Here is a 14,520-nt window from a genome sequence, read left to right on the forward strand (position 1 = left end):
TCTCACCCTTGAGTCACTCGACGGCCGGCACATGTTCGCCTTTCATCGTTAAATGAAGAGCTGGTACCTTAGTCACTCGGAGATCTCAAAGCACGCCCGGTCCGGCGGAGGGGGGTTCGCATTTCTCTCCGCTCCTCGATGGGGAACATTTTGAGACCCGGGGTCCCCTAGATTTCTCCATTGGAGAGTTTTATCGTAAGACGGCCGCAAGCTCGCCGAGTTAATAACATTAATAATCAATCCTCCGAGCCCATCAGGCTCGGACTCGGCTTAACAGCGGAGGTTTTCGTGGAGTTTATTAGTTTAGCTCCATCGAAGTCCGGACCCACCATTCTTGATTATGTGTGCACGCTGCCAGGCTGAGAAAGGAAGCGCGGCACCTGCTTGGCCCATTGTGTTACCAGGGAGGGCTGCGAGCTCTTATAAAAGCGCCGCCCTCAGATGTCGCCATTCCACTCACGGATCACGACAACCACCGCCTCGCCGGATTTCAGCCCTAGGACCGGACTTGAGCAACTGACGTTACATCATGGGGGCCGCCAAATTACCCGAAACATCGGTTCTCGCTTCCGAGCAGGAGGCGCGCATTCCCAAATCCGACGACGACACTGCGATTTGGAGTCTCCGCCATATCCAGATCCTCTGGTCCTGGGCTGCTCGACCAAAGCCAGTTCTCCCAAAATACCCCCCGATTTCCTCTATTCCCCGCACCTCTGCCGCTCGGCTTTCCAAACCCGACGTCGCTCCGACACCGTTTCCAAGCGAACCGATACTTGCGAAAGCCTTCAACCAAAATGCGCCCGTCAAGCCCAAAACCGTCCTCTATCTCGCCTATGGCTCAAACATGTGTGCCGAGACGTTTCTCGGTATGCGTGGCATCCGTCCCCTAAGTCAAGTCAACGTTGCAGCGCCGTCGCTGGATTTGACGTTTGACCTTCCGGGCATCCCCTACCGCGAGCCCTGCTTCGCCAACACTGCGCTCCGAAAGATCCCCGGCACCCCGCCGAAGTTCCCGCCAGAGCTCCCCCACCCGCCGATCGGCCCGCCAGCTGCGCAACATGAAGACGGGGCGGATAGTCGGAACGGGCCCGCGCGCCGCCCACCAGTCTGGAACAAAGGCCTGTACGGGATAGTCTACGAAGTCACGGCGGAAGACTACGCCAAGATCGTCGCGACGGAGGGCGGCGGCGCAAGCTACCACGACATCCTCGTACCGTGCCTGGCCCTCCCGCCGAGCGTGCGCGTGCCCGAGAAGCCGACCATCCCCGCGCCCCCGACACCCTTCCTCGCGCACACCCTGTACGCGCCGCGCATCCCCGACATGCCCGACACCGCCAATGGCACCACCACCACCACCAAAAAGGACGGTGACGACGACGACGACGACGGCACCCCACGGACCCCGCCCAGCTGGCTCCGCCGGCTGCTCACCCCGGTCCGACGGCCGCAGCCCGACTACGCGCAGCCGTCGGCGCGGTACCTCAAGCTGCTGGCGGACGGGGCGCGCGAGCACGAGCTGCCGCACGAGTACCAGGCGTACCTGGCCTCGCTGCAGCCCTACACGCGGACGACTCCGCGGCAGCGGTGGGGCCAGGGCCTGTTCCTGGGCTTCTGGGCGCCCACCATCATCCTGCTGATGATGGCCGGGCGGTGGTTCGCCGACGGGCGCGGCCGGTCGCCGCCGTGGGTGGTGGCGGCCACGACGGTCATGTTCAACCTGGTGTGGTTGAGCTATGACTGTGTGGGGAAGAAGTTGTTTGGGGATGGGGAGAGGACTGAGGAGGGCGAGGACGAGACGGAGGAAGAGGTAGTGAAGACTGTGAAGGGAAGGAGGGCAAGTTTTGCGAGCGGATTGAGGGGCAAGGGCGAGGTGGGTGACGAGGAGAAAAGAGCGCTGCTGGATGAGTACTGATGGGAAACGGGGTGGCGGGGAAGGCTGCGTTTTAGGCGGATACCATTTCATTACGTTAATTTCACGGCGGGATATCCGATTTTAGAGGAGTTCAATATCATCCATGAAATGCAGGACGCTTGTTCAAAGTTGATTAAAGACATAATCGCTGGGTGGTCCCTCATCCCGTGTGGGACGATGCGACCCCATCAAAGCGAAACCCGTCTACATACTCCGCTCGTAATGCCGCATTTACTGTCTAAACAGCACCGGGATATCCTTCACTTCAAATGTCCCATCCACAATCCCTTCGACCGCCTTGAAGAGCGGGTACTTGTCCTGTACACCGCGCGCCTTCAGGAAACTCATGACCTCCTTCGTTGTGGAGATGCCCTGCAGCTTCTGGCCATTCAACTCGGTCCGCTCAACCTCGTATAGAGACACGCCGCGCTCGACCGCCATCTTGGAGTAGCGCCAGTTCCGCGCCGATGTGCAGCTCACAATCATGTCGCTCCAGCCGGCGCTCTCCCAGAACGTCATCTCCTGGATCGTCTCAGGGAAGAACTCTTGGCAGAACTGGATCGTCTCGAGCATGCCCCGGCGCATCACGGCCGTCTTAGCCGTCATGTTCCAGCCGTGGCCCTCGATGAAACCGCATGCGAGGGCAACAATGTTCTTGAGTGCGCCGGCGAGCGACACGCCAACCACGTCCGACACCATCGAGACGGTAAAGTAGGGTCGGTCGAAGAGCTTCCGGAGTTCGTTGTGGTCGGCGGGGGGGTAGTCTTGCGGCACGGGGGTGAGCTCCGTTTTGCTGATCTGGCCGCGGGCGTCCCGGTGGTGCTCTCCGTTTGCCCCATTCGACCCGTTCTCCCCCCGCCGGTCGCACAGCGGTGTGTTGTACGCAATTGTTGTCTCGCACCACAGCTCGTTCGCAATCTCGTTCGCGATGTTGGCGCCGCTCAGAGCACCGCAGTAGATCCCTAGCGACTCGCTGATGTACTCGCAGATAAGCTCGACTTTGTCCTCCGTTACCGTAACACCCTTGATGCAGCTCACGCCCCGGGCGTACGGGAGAATGTGACCCTTGATCTGCTTGCAGACGTTGCCGATAAACTCGTGGGGGAGGTTGAAGATAAGGATGGACGAGTCTTTGACGGCGTCGACTAGCGAGGGGTTCGCGACGACGTTGCTCGGGAGCGGAATCTTAGGAAGGTATTTGACGTTCTCGTGGTATGTGTTGATCACCTCCGTGAGTTTCTGGGGCTTGTCCCCAACGGCGGCGTGGTGGGGTGAATCGGAAGGGATTGTCACGTTCTCCTCGTACACCCACATCTGCACATCTTCCTCAAAGATATCCGAGTGCTCCTTGGTGTTCTCAGCGACGAGCTTCGCCACCGTCGTGCCCCAGTTGCCCGACCCGACAACCGTCACCTTGTGCTTGCGCCGAATAGCGTCCGAAGGCCCTGCCATTTTTGTGGATCGGGAAAGGTAGTGAGTGTTGAGGATGTGTTTTTGAGAGAGTGAAGAGGTCAAGCTGTTTGTTGACTTCAGACGCCGGGTTTGAGTTGCTGATTTAGTAGGCTTCGGACGACCTGGTGGAGAGAAATCTGGACGGTGAGAAGGTTGGGATGAAAGTGATCGAATTGGCTGACAAGGTTTATGCCTGGGCAGTCGGAACGTGCAGCTTCCTGAGTGGATATGGGTGTGGAAATTGGTCACGTTGGGCGAGGAAATGGCAGGCGGTGACCGGTGGTGGATGTTAGGAAGGGATGGGCTGATGAAGTGGCTTATGAAGGGATTCGCCAGCAAACCAGGGGTGGTTTTACCATTCCTTTTGTATGCGGCCGGCAAGGGCGACGGCACGATCCCTCGCATTTTTAAGACCTTGAAAAGCCTCACTGGCACATGGCACACTGGGCAGCCAAAAAGGTCCTCTGTCCGTGCAGTCTTTGTGTGCATCGCCACTGTCTGCCGGCGAATTTTCTGCGACGCTGTTGGCCCATTCTGCAAGCCATGACGCAAAGAGGGGCAGAATATCCCACCGCCTTCCCTTCTCAGACGACTCCTCGTCCACAAATTTCTGGAAGCTCCCATGTGACTTCCACGTTGGTAAGGGGGCCTCCGCGACACGCCTCGGCCGAACCGATCGCTCTCCCCGTCACCGAGGCCACGGATCTGCCAAGCATCCATAAGCCCCATCGTGGCTCTCCAGAAAACGCTTCAGTTTCGGCCTCTTGCCCAATGGGCCGAGGGAGTTTGTTCAGAATATCGTAGCTTGCCGCGGCTTACCTCGCGGGTCGGAGACCGCGGACGCCTTCAGCGCGCTCTTAGCTGCGAGCGACAAGATTGTATTTTCGGCCCGGGGCCGGACATATAACTAGTTATGGTCGGTGCACCGTTGATAGCGACTCGGGCCGTTGACACCTTCCCTACACTAGTTTCTTAGCGATCGGCAATGGGCCGGTGTCAACCCACCAGCAACCGATCAGTGGGTTGAGACTGCCCATGGAGCCATGACCCCCAATGCCCAAGGGGACGCTCTGATCTCTCGTGAGTGAGAGAAGACATTAGGATTTAAGACACAGAACAACGCAGCTGCAAAAATGTTCGCGCCTAATGCTGTAGCCAACTGCTTGTTCACCTGTTCGCCCGACCAACTCGTAGCATTGGACTTCCATACTTTTCGCAAAATTTGGAGCATCAAGAAACAAAACCCCCACCATTGAAAAGATCGACATGGCAATTGCTCGCAACGCTCCCCTTTCCCAAGGCCTGGGCTGTTCGAAAGCACAGACCTGCCAAGAGACGCACCAGGGCGCTGATGTCATCGAACATGCAGGCAGGTGGGGGCGGGGGCACGATGCGACAGCAACTCAGACCGAGAGCATCGCCGTGAAAACGGAAAACTAGCAGAAAAACACCCAGTGTTGTAGCTCGCACATCTGATAACTATGCCTAACCGGAACTTTCAAGCTCTGGACGAGCAATTAGCAGTATTAGTAGGTACCGGAAGCTCAATGCGAGGCTGAGGGGATAAGATTCCCGGCCGGAGTAGCGCGTACCACCTTACACAGTACCTCCTCCCGAAGTTCAATCAATGCACGTTGCTGCGGTTTAAATATCTCGAGGCTCCACCTCCTCGCCTTCTTCCATCCTCGAGCCACCCAAACGAAACAGGAGGGGATGGCGAGGTTCCCATTTGCTGATTCATATCGGCGTGTTGAAACCAACACGTTTCCTGGGCGCAGCCTGCCCGCTGTCTGTGCCTCTTTGATGACATCGCGCCAGACCAACAGGCCCAGCAATTGACCCGAATCTTTCCAAATTGGTCGTGCAACAGCTGCAGTGCCAGCAACCTGTGCCCTCGCTGGGGGGATTTAGGAGCCCCGTGGGCGGCGTCGGGCAACATCGCAACATCGCCCGGTTTCTTCTTGCCTAAACCTACCTACTCTCTACCCTTGTCGTTGGTGCTTCAAGTTCGCTGCATTTGCCTGCTTTTGGCTTTTAATGCTTCTCTGCTCTCTCCTCAATTCCGGAAAACCCTGGAAGCTATCCTTGAATTGGCCCGACGCCACCGCTCAACCCGCCAGCTTGCACCGTTGCCACGCTTACATTTAGTTCCGAACAAACCCGTTCCCTGATGTCGAGAATTATCAGGTCAATTGCTCTGTGCCTGTGTCTTGTTTGGTGCCTTGGATCCGATCGGCGGCACCGCTAAGACCAACGCGCGGGGCGATCGACGAAAAGACTTGGCTTCCGCTACTACCTCAGTGCCATATTTAGCTTGGAGCTTCCCGAGCTCCGTTTCCCCTCCTACAACATGGTCCCAAAAACCATGGTTTCCAACGAGGTTTACCTGCTGTCGCTGAACGACGATGGCTCGCCCCAGGTCGCCGGCGAGTATATTTATTTGGCACCCAAGAATAACGACCCTTTCACCATCCGGTTTGCGATCGAGGGCACCTCGAGCATCTGCCGCCATGGCAGTTTGTGGGTCAACATCCCCGAGCAGGGCGCCGAGTTCCACCGCGACCGCTTTCGGGAGTTCAAGTAAGTGGCTTTGCTAGCGAGAGGATAAATCTAGAGTGGTAAAAACGGAATACTAATATTTCCGTCCCAGGCTCGTCCCCGACTTCAATCGCACAATCGAGATTTCCATCCCAATCTACGAAGCCGGTGCCTACGCATTCTACACCACCTACGCCGAGTTACCCGATCTAGCGAACCAATTGACACAGTCTGGCGATGATTCGAATCCCAAGACCAAGACAACACCATGGTACTACATCGACGTTGCCCCGCGGTTGGCGCTGGATGGCCAACCCCTGCCGCTCCCGGCTCTGTCCGTCTTTTCCCTCATCAGCAAGTTCATGGGCAAATACCCGCAGGACTGGGAGCGCCATCTCAGGGGCATCAGCGATCGGGGCTACAACATGGTGCATTTCACCCCGCTCCAGGTGAGGGGCGCCTCGAACTCGCCCTACAGCTTGTATGATCAACTCGGCTGGGACCCTACCTGTTTCCCCGAAGGCGAGAAGGACGTCCAAAAGATGGTGGAAAGCCTCGAGAAGAACCATTCGCTGCTCAGCTTGACGGATATTGTTCTGAACCACACTGCCAATAATAGCCAATGGCTCCAAGAGCACCCAGAAGCTGGATACAACTTGACAACGGCCCCGTGGCTAGAATCCGCCTACCTCCTGGATACCAAGCTGTTGGAGTTGGGTTCTAAGTTGGAGCAGCTTGGGCTGCCGACTGAGGTCAAGTCCCTGGACGATCTTATGAAGATTATGGAGGCGATCAAAAAGGAAGTCATCGCGGAGATCCGTCTTTGGGAATACTACGTCACCGATGTTGAACGGGATGCCGATGCAGCTGTCGAATCGTGGGTTGTTGGCAAAACCACGTTCCCTGAAGGTTCCGTCGCAGCCGGCGGTCCTGACTCTTTGCGCTCAGCAACATCGGAAGAGCTCGCAAAATGGCTGGTGGAACACGGCCTGAAAGGAACGGACCGCCTCGGCGAGCGGTTCAGGAGGAAAGTAGACGCCAACGTCGCTGCTGCCCTTCTTTCGGCCCTGTTCGGCAAATATGAAGGCGACAACGGGGCCGCTGCCGACCAAGCAGCGGTCCGGGCCAAGATTGTGGAAGTTCTCAAGATCGTTAACGTGTCATTCTACGAAGAATACGACACAGAGGTCGACGAAACTCTCCAGCAGCTCTTCAATCGGATCAAGTACGTCCGTATGGATGATCACGGGCCGAAGCTTGGGCCCATCAACCAGGAGAACCCCCTAATTGAGACATACTTCACCCGTCTGCCACAGAATGAAGTCACCGCCCAGCACAAGAAAGAGGATTTGGTCCTGGTGAACAACGGTTGGGTCTGGGGTGGCAACGCCCTTGTCGACAACGCCGGTCCGGAGTCTCGGGTCTACCTCCGCCGGGAGGTCATTGTTTGGGGTGATTGCACCAAACTGCGATACGGGGCCAGTTCGAAGGACAGCCCGTGGCTCTGGGAGCACATGACCAAATATGCGCGGATGCTCGCTAAGTACTTTGCCGGCTTCCGCATCGACAACTGCCACTCGACACCCATCCATGTCGCTGAACACATCCTCGACGAGGCCCGCCGCGTCCGGCCAAACCTCTATGTTGTTGCGGAGTTGTTCACTGGTTCCGAAGATATGGACTATGTGTTCGTGAAACGCCTCGGCCTTAGCTCGCTGATCCGCGAGGCAATGCAAGCCTGGAGTACCGGCGAGCTGAGCCGACTGGTCCACCGCCACGGTGGTCGGCCCATTGGAAGCTTCGAGGTGGACGAAATCTCCAGTGCCGAGGTGCGCAGTCACTCAAAGGATCAAGGGGCCAGCGCTACAAACGGCCAGGAATACACACGTGAGATCATCCGCCGCATCAAGCCCGTCCCTGTCCAAGCCTTGTTCATGGATTGCACACACGACAACGAAGTTCCGGCTCAGAAGCGGGATGCTCGCGACACCTTGCCCAACGCAGCCTTAGTTAGCATGTGCGCCAGCGCCACTGGGAGCGTCATGGGGTACGATGAGATCTATCCTAAGTTGGTGGACCTTGTCGGAGAAACGCGGCTCTACACATCAGAGGCGTCCAAGTTCCCTGTGAAGGTTGGGGAGGGCAAGGGCGGCATCGCAGGCGTTAAGAAATTGCTCAACCAGATCCATACCCTCATGGGCATGGACGGTTATGAAGAGACCCACATCCACCACGAAGATGAGTACGTCACCGTCCATCGCGTCCACCCTGGCTCGCGGAAAGGCTACTTCCTCATTGCGCATACCGCATTCCCCGGCTATGGCAACGGAAACGGCGCCTTCAACCCCGTTCGCCTCACAGGAACCAAAGCCAAGCACCTCGGCAGCTGGATGCTCGAGGTGGACGCAAGCAAGGAGGCGGTGGATGAGGTGCTAAGCGACAGGCGGCACTTGCGCGGCCTACCGAGCCGCCTCCTTGCGGTCCCCGGTATCCGTATGGAGGTGAAGGGTGATGACACTCTCATCACCGTACGCGACAAGTTCCCGCCTGGCAGCATCGCCTTGTTCGAGACTTGGATCCCTGCAGCGGAGCACTCGAGCGGCCTAGACACCTTCGTCACATCCGGCGCCAAGTCTGCGGTGGAGGAACTCGACCTGGTAGACCTCAACTTCTTGCTATACAAGTGCGAGGCCGAGGAACGGGATGCCAGTGAAGGCCGGGACGGTGTCTACGACATCCCAGGGCATGGTAAGCTTGTCTATGCCGGCCTTCAAGGATGGTGGAGCATTCTCCAGGATATCATCAAGGACAACAACCTCGCGCATCCCTTGTGTCAACACCTCCGTGACGGACAGTGGGCTCTCGACTACATCGTGGGCAGGCTAGAGCGTGCGTCACAGCAGACACTTTACAACCGCCTATCCAAACTTGTAGCCTGGCTACGGGAACGGTTCGATGCAATCCGCGGTATCCCCAGCTTCCTGCTTCCGCGGTACTTCGGCCTTGTTCTTCGTACGGCCTACATGGCCGCCAACGAGAGGGGCATCTCACTCATGAACAACAATATCCAGGGGGGCCAATGGTTTCTACAGAGCTTGGGCATGGTCAGTGTACAACAGACCGGTCTAGTGAAGTCCGCCTCCCTCTATCCGAACCGCCTAGTCCCGTCGCTCGCTGCCGGTCTTCCCCACTTTGCAGTTGAATGGGCACGCTGTTGGGGCCGCGATGTCTTCATCTCGTTGCGAGGCTTGTACCTTGGCACCGGTCGCTTCGAGGAGGCAAAAGAGCACATCCGGGCTTTTGCCAGTGTTGTCAAGCATGGTATGGTCCCCAACCTGTTGGGAAGCGGCAATACCCCTCGCTACAATGCCCGAGACTCTGTCTGGTTCTTCCTGCAATGCATCCAGGATTACACCCGGATAGTGCCCAACGGCCTCTCGCTTCTGGATGAGAAGGTCAAGAGGCGGTTCTTGCCATATGACGACACCTGGTTCTCCGCCGAAGATTCACGGGCGTACAGCAAAGAGAGCTCAGTCCGGGAGATTATCCAGGAAGTCTTCCAACGCCACGCTGAAGGAATGAAGTTCCGCGAGGCCAACGCCGGTCCGGGTCTTGATATGCAGATGCGCGACGACGGCTTCAACCAAGAGATCAAGGTTGACTGGAGCAATGGCTTCGTTTTTGGTGGCAACCAGAATAACTGCGGCACATGGATGGACAAAATGGGCGAGAGTGAACGCGCAGGCTCCAAGGGCGTGCCGGGCACTCCTCGCGACGGCGCCGCCATCGAGATAACCGGTCTCCTCTACAGCGCCCTCAACTGGGTAGCATCCCTCAATGAGCAGGGCAAGTACGAGCAGTCATCTGTCCGCAAGGCCGATGGCTCGGAAATCACCCTCCGGTCCTGGGCGGACCTCATCAAAACCAACTTCGAGCGCTGCTTCTTCGTCCCCATTTCCGCCTCCTCCGACGCTGATTACGACGTCAACCCGGCCGTGATCAACCGCCGCGGCATCTACAAGGACCTCTTCCGCTCGGGCAAGGAGTACGAAGACTACCAACTACGCTGCAACTTCCCCATCGCCATGACGGTCGCCCCGGACCTCTTCGACCCGGCGCACGCCATGCACGCGCTCTGCATCGCCGACACGGCCCTCCGCGGGCCCACGGGCATGGCGACGCTCGACCCCAGCGACCTCAACTACCGGCCCTACTACCGCAACAGCGAGGACAGCGACGACTTCGCCACCAGCAAGGGCCGCAACTACCACCAGGGGCCCGAGTGGCTCTGGCCCACCGGCTTCTTCCTGCGCGCCCTCCTCAAGTTCGACCTGATGCGCCGCGCCGACGGCGACGCCGAGGGCCGCACCGAGGCCTTCCAGCAGGTGACGCGCCGCTTGAATGCCTGCAAGGACATGATCCGCCGCAGCCCCTGGGCCGGCCTGACCGAGTTGACGCAGAAGGGCGGGGAGGAGTGTCCCGATTCGGTAAGTTTCTCTTTTTTTCTTCCCCTTTCTTGTCCGCGTGCTATTGTCCAGATGTGGGTTTGGTGTGTTGCGCGAGTTGGGCGGTCTTTGCTGACGTGAGGTTGCGAAAAACAGTCCCCCACGCAGGCCTGGTCTGCCGGTTGTCTGATTGACTTGTACATGGATGCCGCGGAGGAACAGGCGAGGCTGGGCGCGAAGGCGCTGCCGTTGAGATAAAATGGGATGCGGTGAGACGAGATGAATGGTTTGGATAGATGCGCCGGTGTTGAAGTGTTCGTTCCACGGATGATGATACACGGGAGAAAGGGAGCGGGCGGGTATTATTTGCAGCGTCATCAGTTATACATGAGGGTTGGATACGGTAATAAATGAAGCATTGTTTTCGCTATTTGGATCTTAAATGGGCGATATGAAAGGGGGTAAATGCGTATAAGTCCAAACGACCCCCCAAGTGCGCGTGGCTGTGGAGGGGCGACGACGGCAACCGTGTCAGCGTAAAAAAGCGCACACCCAAAGGCTTTGGGACTTCCATTGCAGTCTACTAGTCGTCAATTACGACGGACAATCGGCGTGGTTTATTTCTGCGGAAAAAACTGCATCAAAACCAGATAGGGTGGGCTGCTTGAGGAGGTGGCCGGATATTCAGGGGTAAAAGGGGTAAAGAGAAAAAAGGCAAAAAATCAAGTCCCCTCGACCGGAATCGAGCCGGTGACCTTTCGGTATCAATAAATGCCTTTACAGCCGAACGTGATAGCCAACTACACCACAAGGGGATTCATAAATTGTTGATTACTTTTGCTGAAGCTTTGACATTTAACCCCTCTTCGGAGCGACTTCTTGCGAACAAGCTCACAATCGGGTTGCGGGAGACCCATGCAAAATCTACCAAGACAACTGGTGCGATGATGGAACGAAATGTTCTATTGTGAAATGAATGCAATGAGCTATCAAAAGGTATAAAGATCGGTACGAACATGCTAATCTCTCTCGCCAGCGCTGTTTCGCGGGTAGAGAAAGAAGAAAACGAAAGCATGTCCTTGAGTTTCTCCCCAACGCCTGTCCTCAACGCCAAATGCCGAGGCACCCTGTCATGTCCCCCAGTCCCAATCTTACCCTCCCAACCATCTCTTTTGTAGAGAAAGAAAGAAACAAGGTATACCAAGCTAATTACAACGGGGTTTGTGTGATGCGACCGTGCGTCGGTACGCAAGTTTCGTAGCAGGCATGTTTCAAGAAGTCGAAGGGGCATGGCCTGTTTGTCCATTCAACCCCCCCACTCTATGACAAAAGGGAATATATACGGCGTGTAGGTGTGATGTGTAATGTGGAAACCTGGTGTTGCTGTCCTCCGTTGGGATCTTTTATGTCCGCCCCCCAAAGGCCCACTTCTTCTTCTTTTCTGACTTCTCGCCGTAGATGCCGGCGGAGCTGATCGGTGCCGGATCGAACATGCCGGGCCCGGGGACATGGACTGAGCCGGCGCTGCTGCCCTCGTTGGGTACTACTCGCCCGGATTCGGTGGCATGTGCGAGGTTGGAGTTGAGCGCATACACGCGGTCCTTCTTGCGGATGTACCGTCGGCGCCAGACGCACGCGCCTACCCAAATGCCGATGATAGCGACGACCATGATGACGAGGAAAATCACCCACTGGTAGTGATTGTCGAGCCTAAGAGGAGCATGAAAGGTCAGCACATTCGCGCCGAGTCTTTGAGATAGGCGAGGAATGGATCGACGGCCAGCGACAAAACGGCGGCATGCCGTTTCCACATTGGCGCCAGTATCTGGAAATCAAGGGTTATTCATACCAGGTCCCGCCGCCTCCCCCATTTTCTTGCGGCCGTGACGTTGCTGAAGATGTCGGCCCTGTGTTTCCGTTTCCCTCTCCGCCTCCGACATTGTTGCAAAAATCAGTAAACCAGCCCTGGATGCTGGCCAGATCGGCGGGGTTCGCTGTGCAGGCGCTGTCGCACACCCCGGCAGTGCCGGTCTTGAACGGGGCGAGCTTTGGGTCGTTGCAGAAACAGCTATCGTAGACGCTAGCTTCGGCGGTTGGGGCAACCGGGGGTACACAGGCGCCGTTAACATCATATAGAGGGCCGCATGCCGTAATGCAAGCCGGTAATGTTGCTGCGGGAAAAAGTGTGGTCTCTGCGATGACCTGTCAGTAACCTAGGTTTGTTGTGTGGACCAAGTCCGCGGGGAAAATGACGGAATGATGTCGGTTTCAGCGCGGGGGGGCCATACCCATCTTGGAGAGATCCTGGGACGATGCAGCGGTTGCGGCTACAATGTTCGTGCGAAGATCAAAATGCGCGCGCGGTAGAAGTTATGTAACAACGCCAGTCGTCACTGATATGGTTGTCGAACCACCCGGTCGAAACAACCCGACCCAGCCGTAATCCAAATGGTGGTGGCACAGCCACAAACGGTCACCAGAAAGGTCGCGGTTGGGGTTCAGACAAAGAGTTGATGTGTTGCACCGAAAACAGCGACGCCTGTTGCGACTACCGACTCAAAGTCCCGTCCCTCGTCTTCCTCCTTTTTCGGATTTCGTTTGCGCTGGGCGTTCGGCCCCGGAACGCTCGGTCGGTTCGTATTGGCGACGTAATCCCACTGCTGCTGCGGCCGGGTGAAATTGGGGTTCCTTCGTAGTCGCCAAATTGTCCTTGTTCGTCGTTCTTGTTGCCAAGCTAAAAGACGAGGAATGCAGTGTTCTTGCTCGAGAAATCGGATCTGGTTCTTGCTTGTTTGTGATATTTTGGCAATCGGTGGTGGCTTCTGGGCGTTCGTAATCGGGGCCGAAACGAGCGGAAGGGGTCCCTGGGCGACACTGAGACGTTTGCATGCAAGTCCGCTCGGCGTTTCCAATCTTGAAAACACGCAAGCCGTCGACAGGGGATAGAAAACGAATGCGACGTCGAGAAGGGAAACTGCGTGGGTTGAGAAGAAGACCAAAACGAGTGGAAGAAATGATGGCAAAGTGGGAGATGGGGATGTTGGCAACACCCGGCGGCCTGCACAACCCAGACCTGATCTTTGTGCGAGTGCGTGGGAGCGTGGGTGGTGGTGCTTTGGGCTGAGTGAGACCTCCGACGGGGCGCCAAAGGCCGCGAAGCAAGGAATTGAGCCTGCTGCCGAGCCAGATTGAGCGGCTGGTCCAGGCTTTGGAGCACAGACCCCAGCGGGGCGTCCCGATATGATTGGTGGACGGCCTCGACGGAACTCGTATGCCAGACGCGCCAATAATTCGCATTTGCGGTGGTCTGGTTCCTTGGTCCTTCTTGGCTGCCCGGCTGGGTGGTTGGGCTGGCCAGGAGCCAGCGGGCGCTGAGGAAGAGGACCACCTGAGCGCCTGTTGTCTCGGGCCTAAAGAACGGGCTGCCAATCGATTCCATCGATTCCACTTACGGTGTGGATATCCCAAACGTGAGGAAGCCGCGATTTGGGCCTTGACACTTGATTCATTGTCCTCCCGCCCAGGCCAACACTTTGTTCCTGCCGCTGCATGCTTTCGGGGTGGATTTCTGGCCAGGCACGCATGTGGCGTGAGATCCGCCCCATAAATATCGACGATGCTACCAATAATTCAGGGAGCATTTGTGCAGAGATCGACTTTCCCGTTTTGTGCCGCTCTTCTGCTCTGGTTTGGGTGCCAGTCTTTCATGTCGCAATATTGCTCCTTCCCTTGTTCGATGGCATGCCTCAATCGATCCTTCAACTTTCAACCTCCAATGTCAACTGTTCGGAACCCATGATGAAATCCGCCACCGCAAGGAAATATCTACCTTAACATAGTTGCCGAAACCTCAAACCCGCCAAACTTGCATTGAATTGGCCAAACCATGGGTGACGCTCACCGCGCAATGAACACCGCTCATTTCCATCTGCACCTTGTGCGTTAGTTTGGTTCTTGGGTAAATTCGAGGCAAGCCTGCAACATGACAATGACGCCATTGCTTTTGAGCTGTGGCAAACCTCGTGAGATTCTGAAAATGGCCAGATCACGAGATGATTGAACCAGTTCCAGCCTTTGGATGCAATTCTTACAACCCTCGACTCATAAATGCTTCATCCCCACCCGATATTATATCCGACTCCACTCGGGACGTCGCATTAAGCATAATGCTCG

At 56.8% G+C, this 14,520-nt stretch overlaps 5 protein-coding genes and 1 non-coding gene across 6 annotated transcripts; 2 read left to right on the forward strand and 4 right to left on the reverse strand.

The window, feature by feature from the left end:
• The first annotated feature begins 309 nt into the window (after window positions 1–309).
• B0H64DRAFT_381758 (uncharacterized protein) lies at window positions 310–1,990 on the forward strand. The gene has a single exon (XM_062802821.1). It carries the CDS (start codon window positions 530–532, stop codon window positions 1,910–1,912), a length of 1,383 nt encoding a protein of 460 aa, XP_062664257.1. The 5' UTR covers window positions 310–529; the 3' UTR covers window positions 1,913–1,990.
• B0H64DRAFT_381759 (NAD-dependent glycerol-3-phosphate dehydrogenase N-terminus-domain-containing protein) lies at window positions 1,991–3,843 on the reverse strand. The gene has a single exon (XM_062802822.1). It carries the CDS (start codon window positions 3,767–3,769, stop codon window positions 2,144–2,146), a length of 1,626 nt encoding a protein of 541 aa, XP_062664258.1. The 5' UTR covers window positions 3,770–3,843; the 3' UTR covers window positions 1,991–2,143.
• Window positions 3,844–5,509: 1,666 nt separating this feature from the next.
• B0H64DRAFT_22287 (uncharacterized protein) lies at window positions 5,510–10,738 on the forward strand. The gene is made up of 2 exons (XM_062799592.1): window positions 5,510–5,944; window positions 6,015–10,738. Exons 1-2 carry the CDS (start codon window positions 5,715–5,717, stop codon window positions 10,486–10,488), a joined length of 4,704 nt encoding a protein of 1,567 aa, XP_062664259.1. The 5' UTR covers window positions 5,510–5,714; the 3' UTR covers window positions 10,489–10,738.
• A 336-nt stretch (window positions 10,739–11,074) lies between these two features.
• B0H64DRAFT_t14 lies at window positions 11,075–11,162 on the reverse strand. The gene has a single exon. It is a non-coding gene; the product is annotated as a tRNA-Tyr (tRNA).
• Window positions 11,163–11,637: 475 nt separating this feature from the next.
• B0H64DRAFT_22313 (uncharacterized protein) lies at window positions 11,638–12,771 on the reverse strand. The gene is made up of 3 exons (XM_062799599.1): window positions 12,636–12,771; window positions 12,197–12,539; window positions 11,638–12,057 (listed from the first exon to the last, which is right to left on the reverse strand). The coding sequence occupies exons 1-3, from the start codon at window positions 12,637–12,639 to the stop codon at window positions 11,751–11,753; spliced, it is 654 nt and encodes a 217-aa protein (XP_062664260.1). The 5' UTR covers window positions 12,640–12,771; the 3' UTR covers window positions 11,638–11,750.
• B0H64DRAFT_22328 (uncharacterized protein) lies at window positions 12,665–13,770 on the reverse strand. The gene has a single exon (XM_062799601.1). The coding sequence runs from the start codon at window positions 13,642–13,644 to the stop codon at window positions 12,904–12,906; it is 741 nt and encodes a 246-aa protein (XP_062664261.1). The 5' UTR covers window positions 13,645–13,770; the 3' UTR covers window positions 12,665–12,903.
• Between the last annotated feature and the right edge of the window lie 750 nt (window positions 13,771–14,520).

Source organism: Chaetomium fimeti (assembly GCF_033439085.1).
Source record: "Chaetomium fimeti strain CBS 168.71 chromosome Unknown B0H64scaffold_1, whole genome shotgun sequence".
Lineage (NCBI taxonomy): Eukaryota > Fungi > Ascomycota > Sordariomycetes > Sordariales > Chaetomiaceae > Chaetomium > Chaetomium fimeti.

What these genes read in the sequence shown, in the direction of transcription:
- B0H64DRAFT_381758 (XM_062802821.1), top strand. Translation starts at nt 530, where the DNA reads ATGGGGGCCGCCAAATTACCCGAAACATCGGTTCTCGCTTCCGAGCAG.
- B0H64DRAFT_381759 (XM_062802822.1), bottom strand. Translation starts at nt 3,769, where the DNA reads ATGCGAGGGATCGTGCCGTCGCCCTTGCCGGCCGCATACAAAAGGAAT.
- B0H64DRAFT_22287 (XM_062799592.1), top strand. Translation starts at nt 5,715, where the DNA reads ATGGTCCCAAAAACCATGGTTTCCAACGAGGTTTACCTGCTGTCGCTG. An exon ending in GACCGCTTTCGGGAGTTCAA is followed by an intron (nt 5,945 to 6,014) that starts GTAAGTGGCTTT and finishes TTTCCGTCCCAG; the next exon opens with GCTCGTCCCCGACTTCAATC.
- B0H64DRAFT_22313 (XM_062799599.1), bottom strand. An exon ending in GGGGGAGGCGGCGGGACCTG is followed by an intron (nt 12,058 to 12,196) that starts GTATGAATAACC and finishes TGCTCCTCTTAG; the next exon opens with GCTCGACAATCACTACCAGT.
- B0H64DRAFT_22328 (XM_062799601.1), bottom strand. Translation starts at nt 13,644, where the DNA reads ATGCGAATTATTGGCGCGTCTGGCATACGAGTTCCGTCGAGGCCGTCC.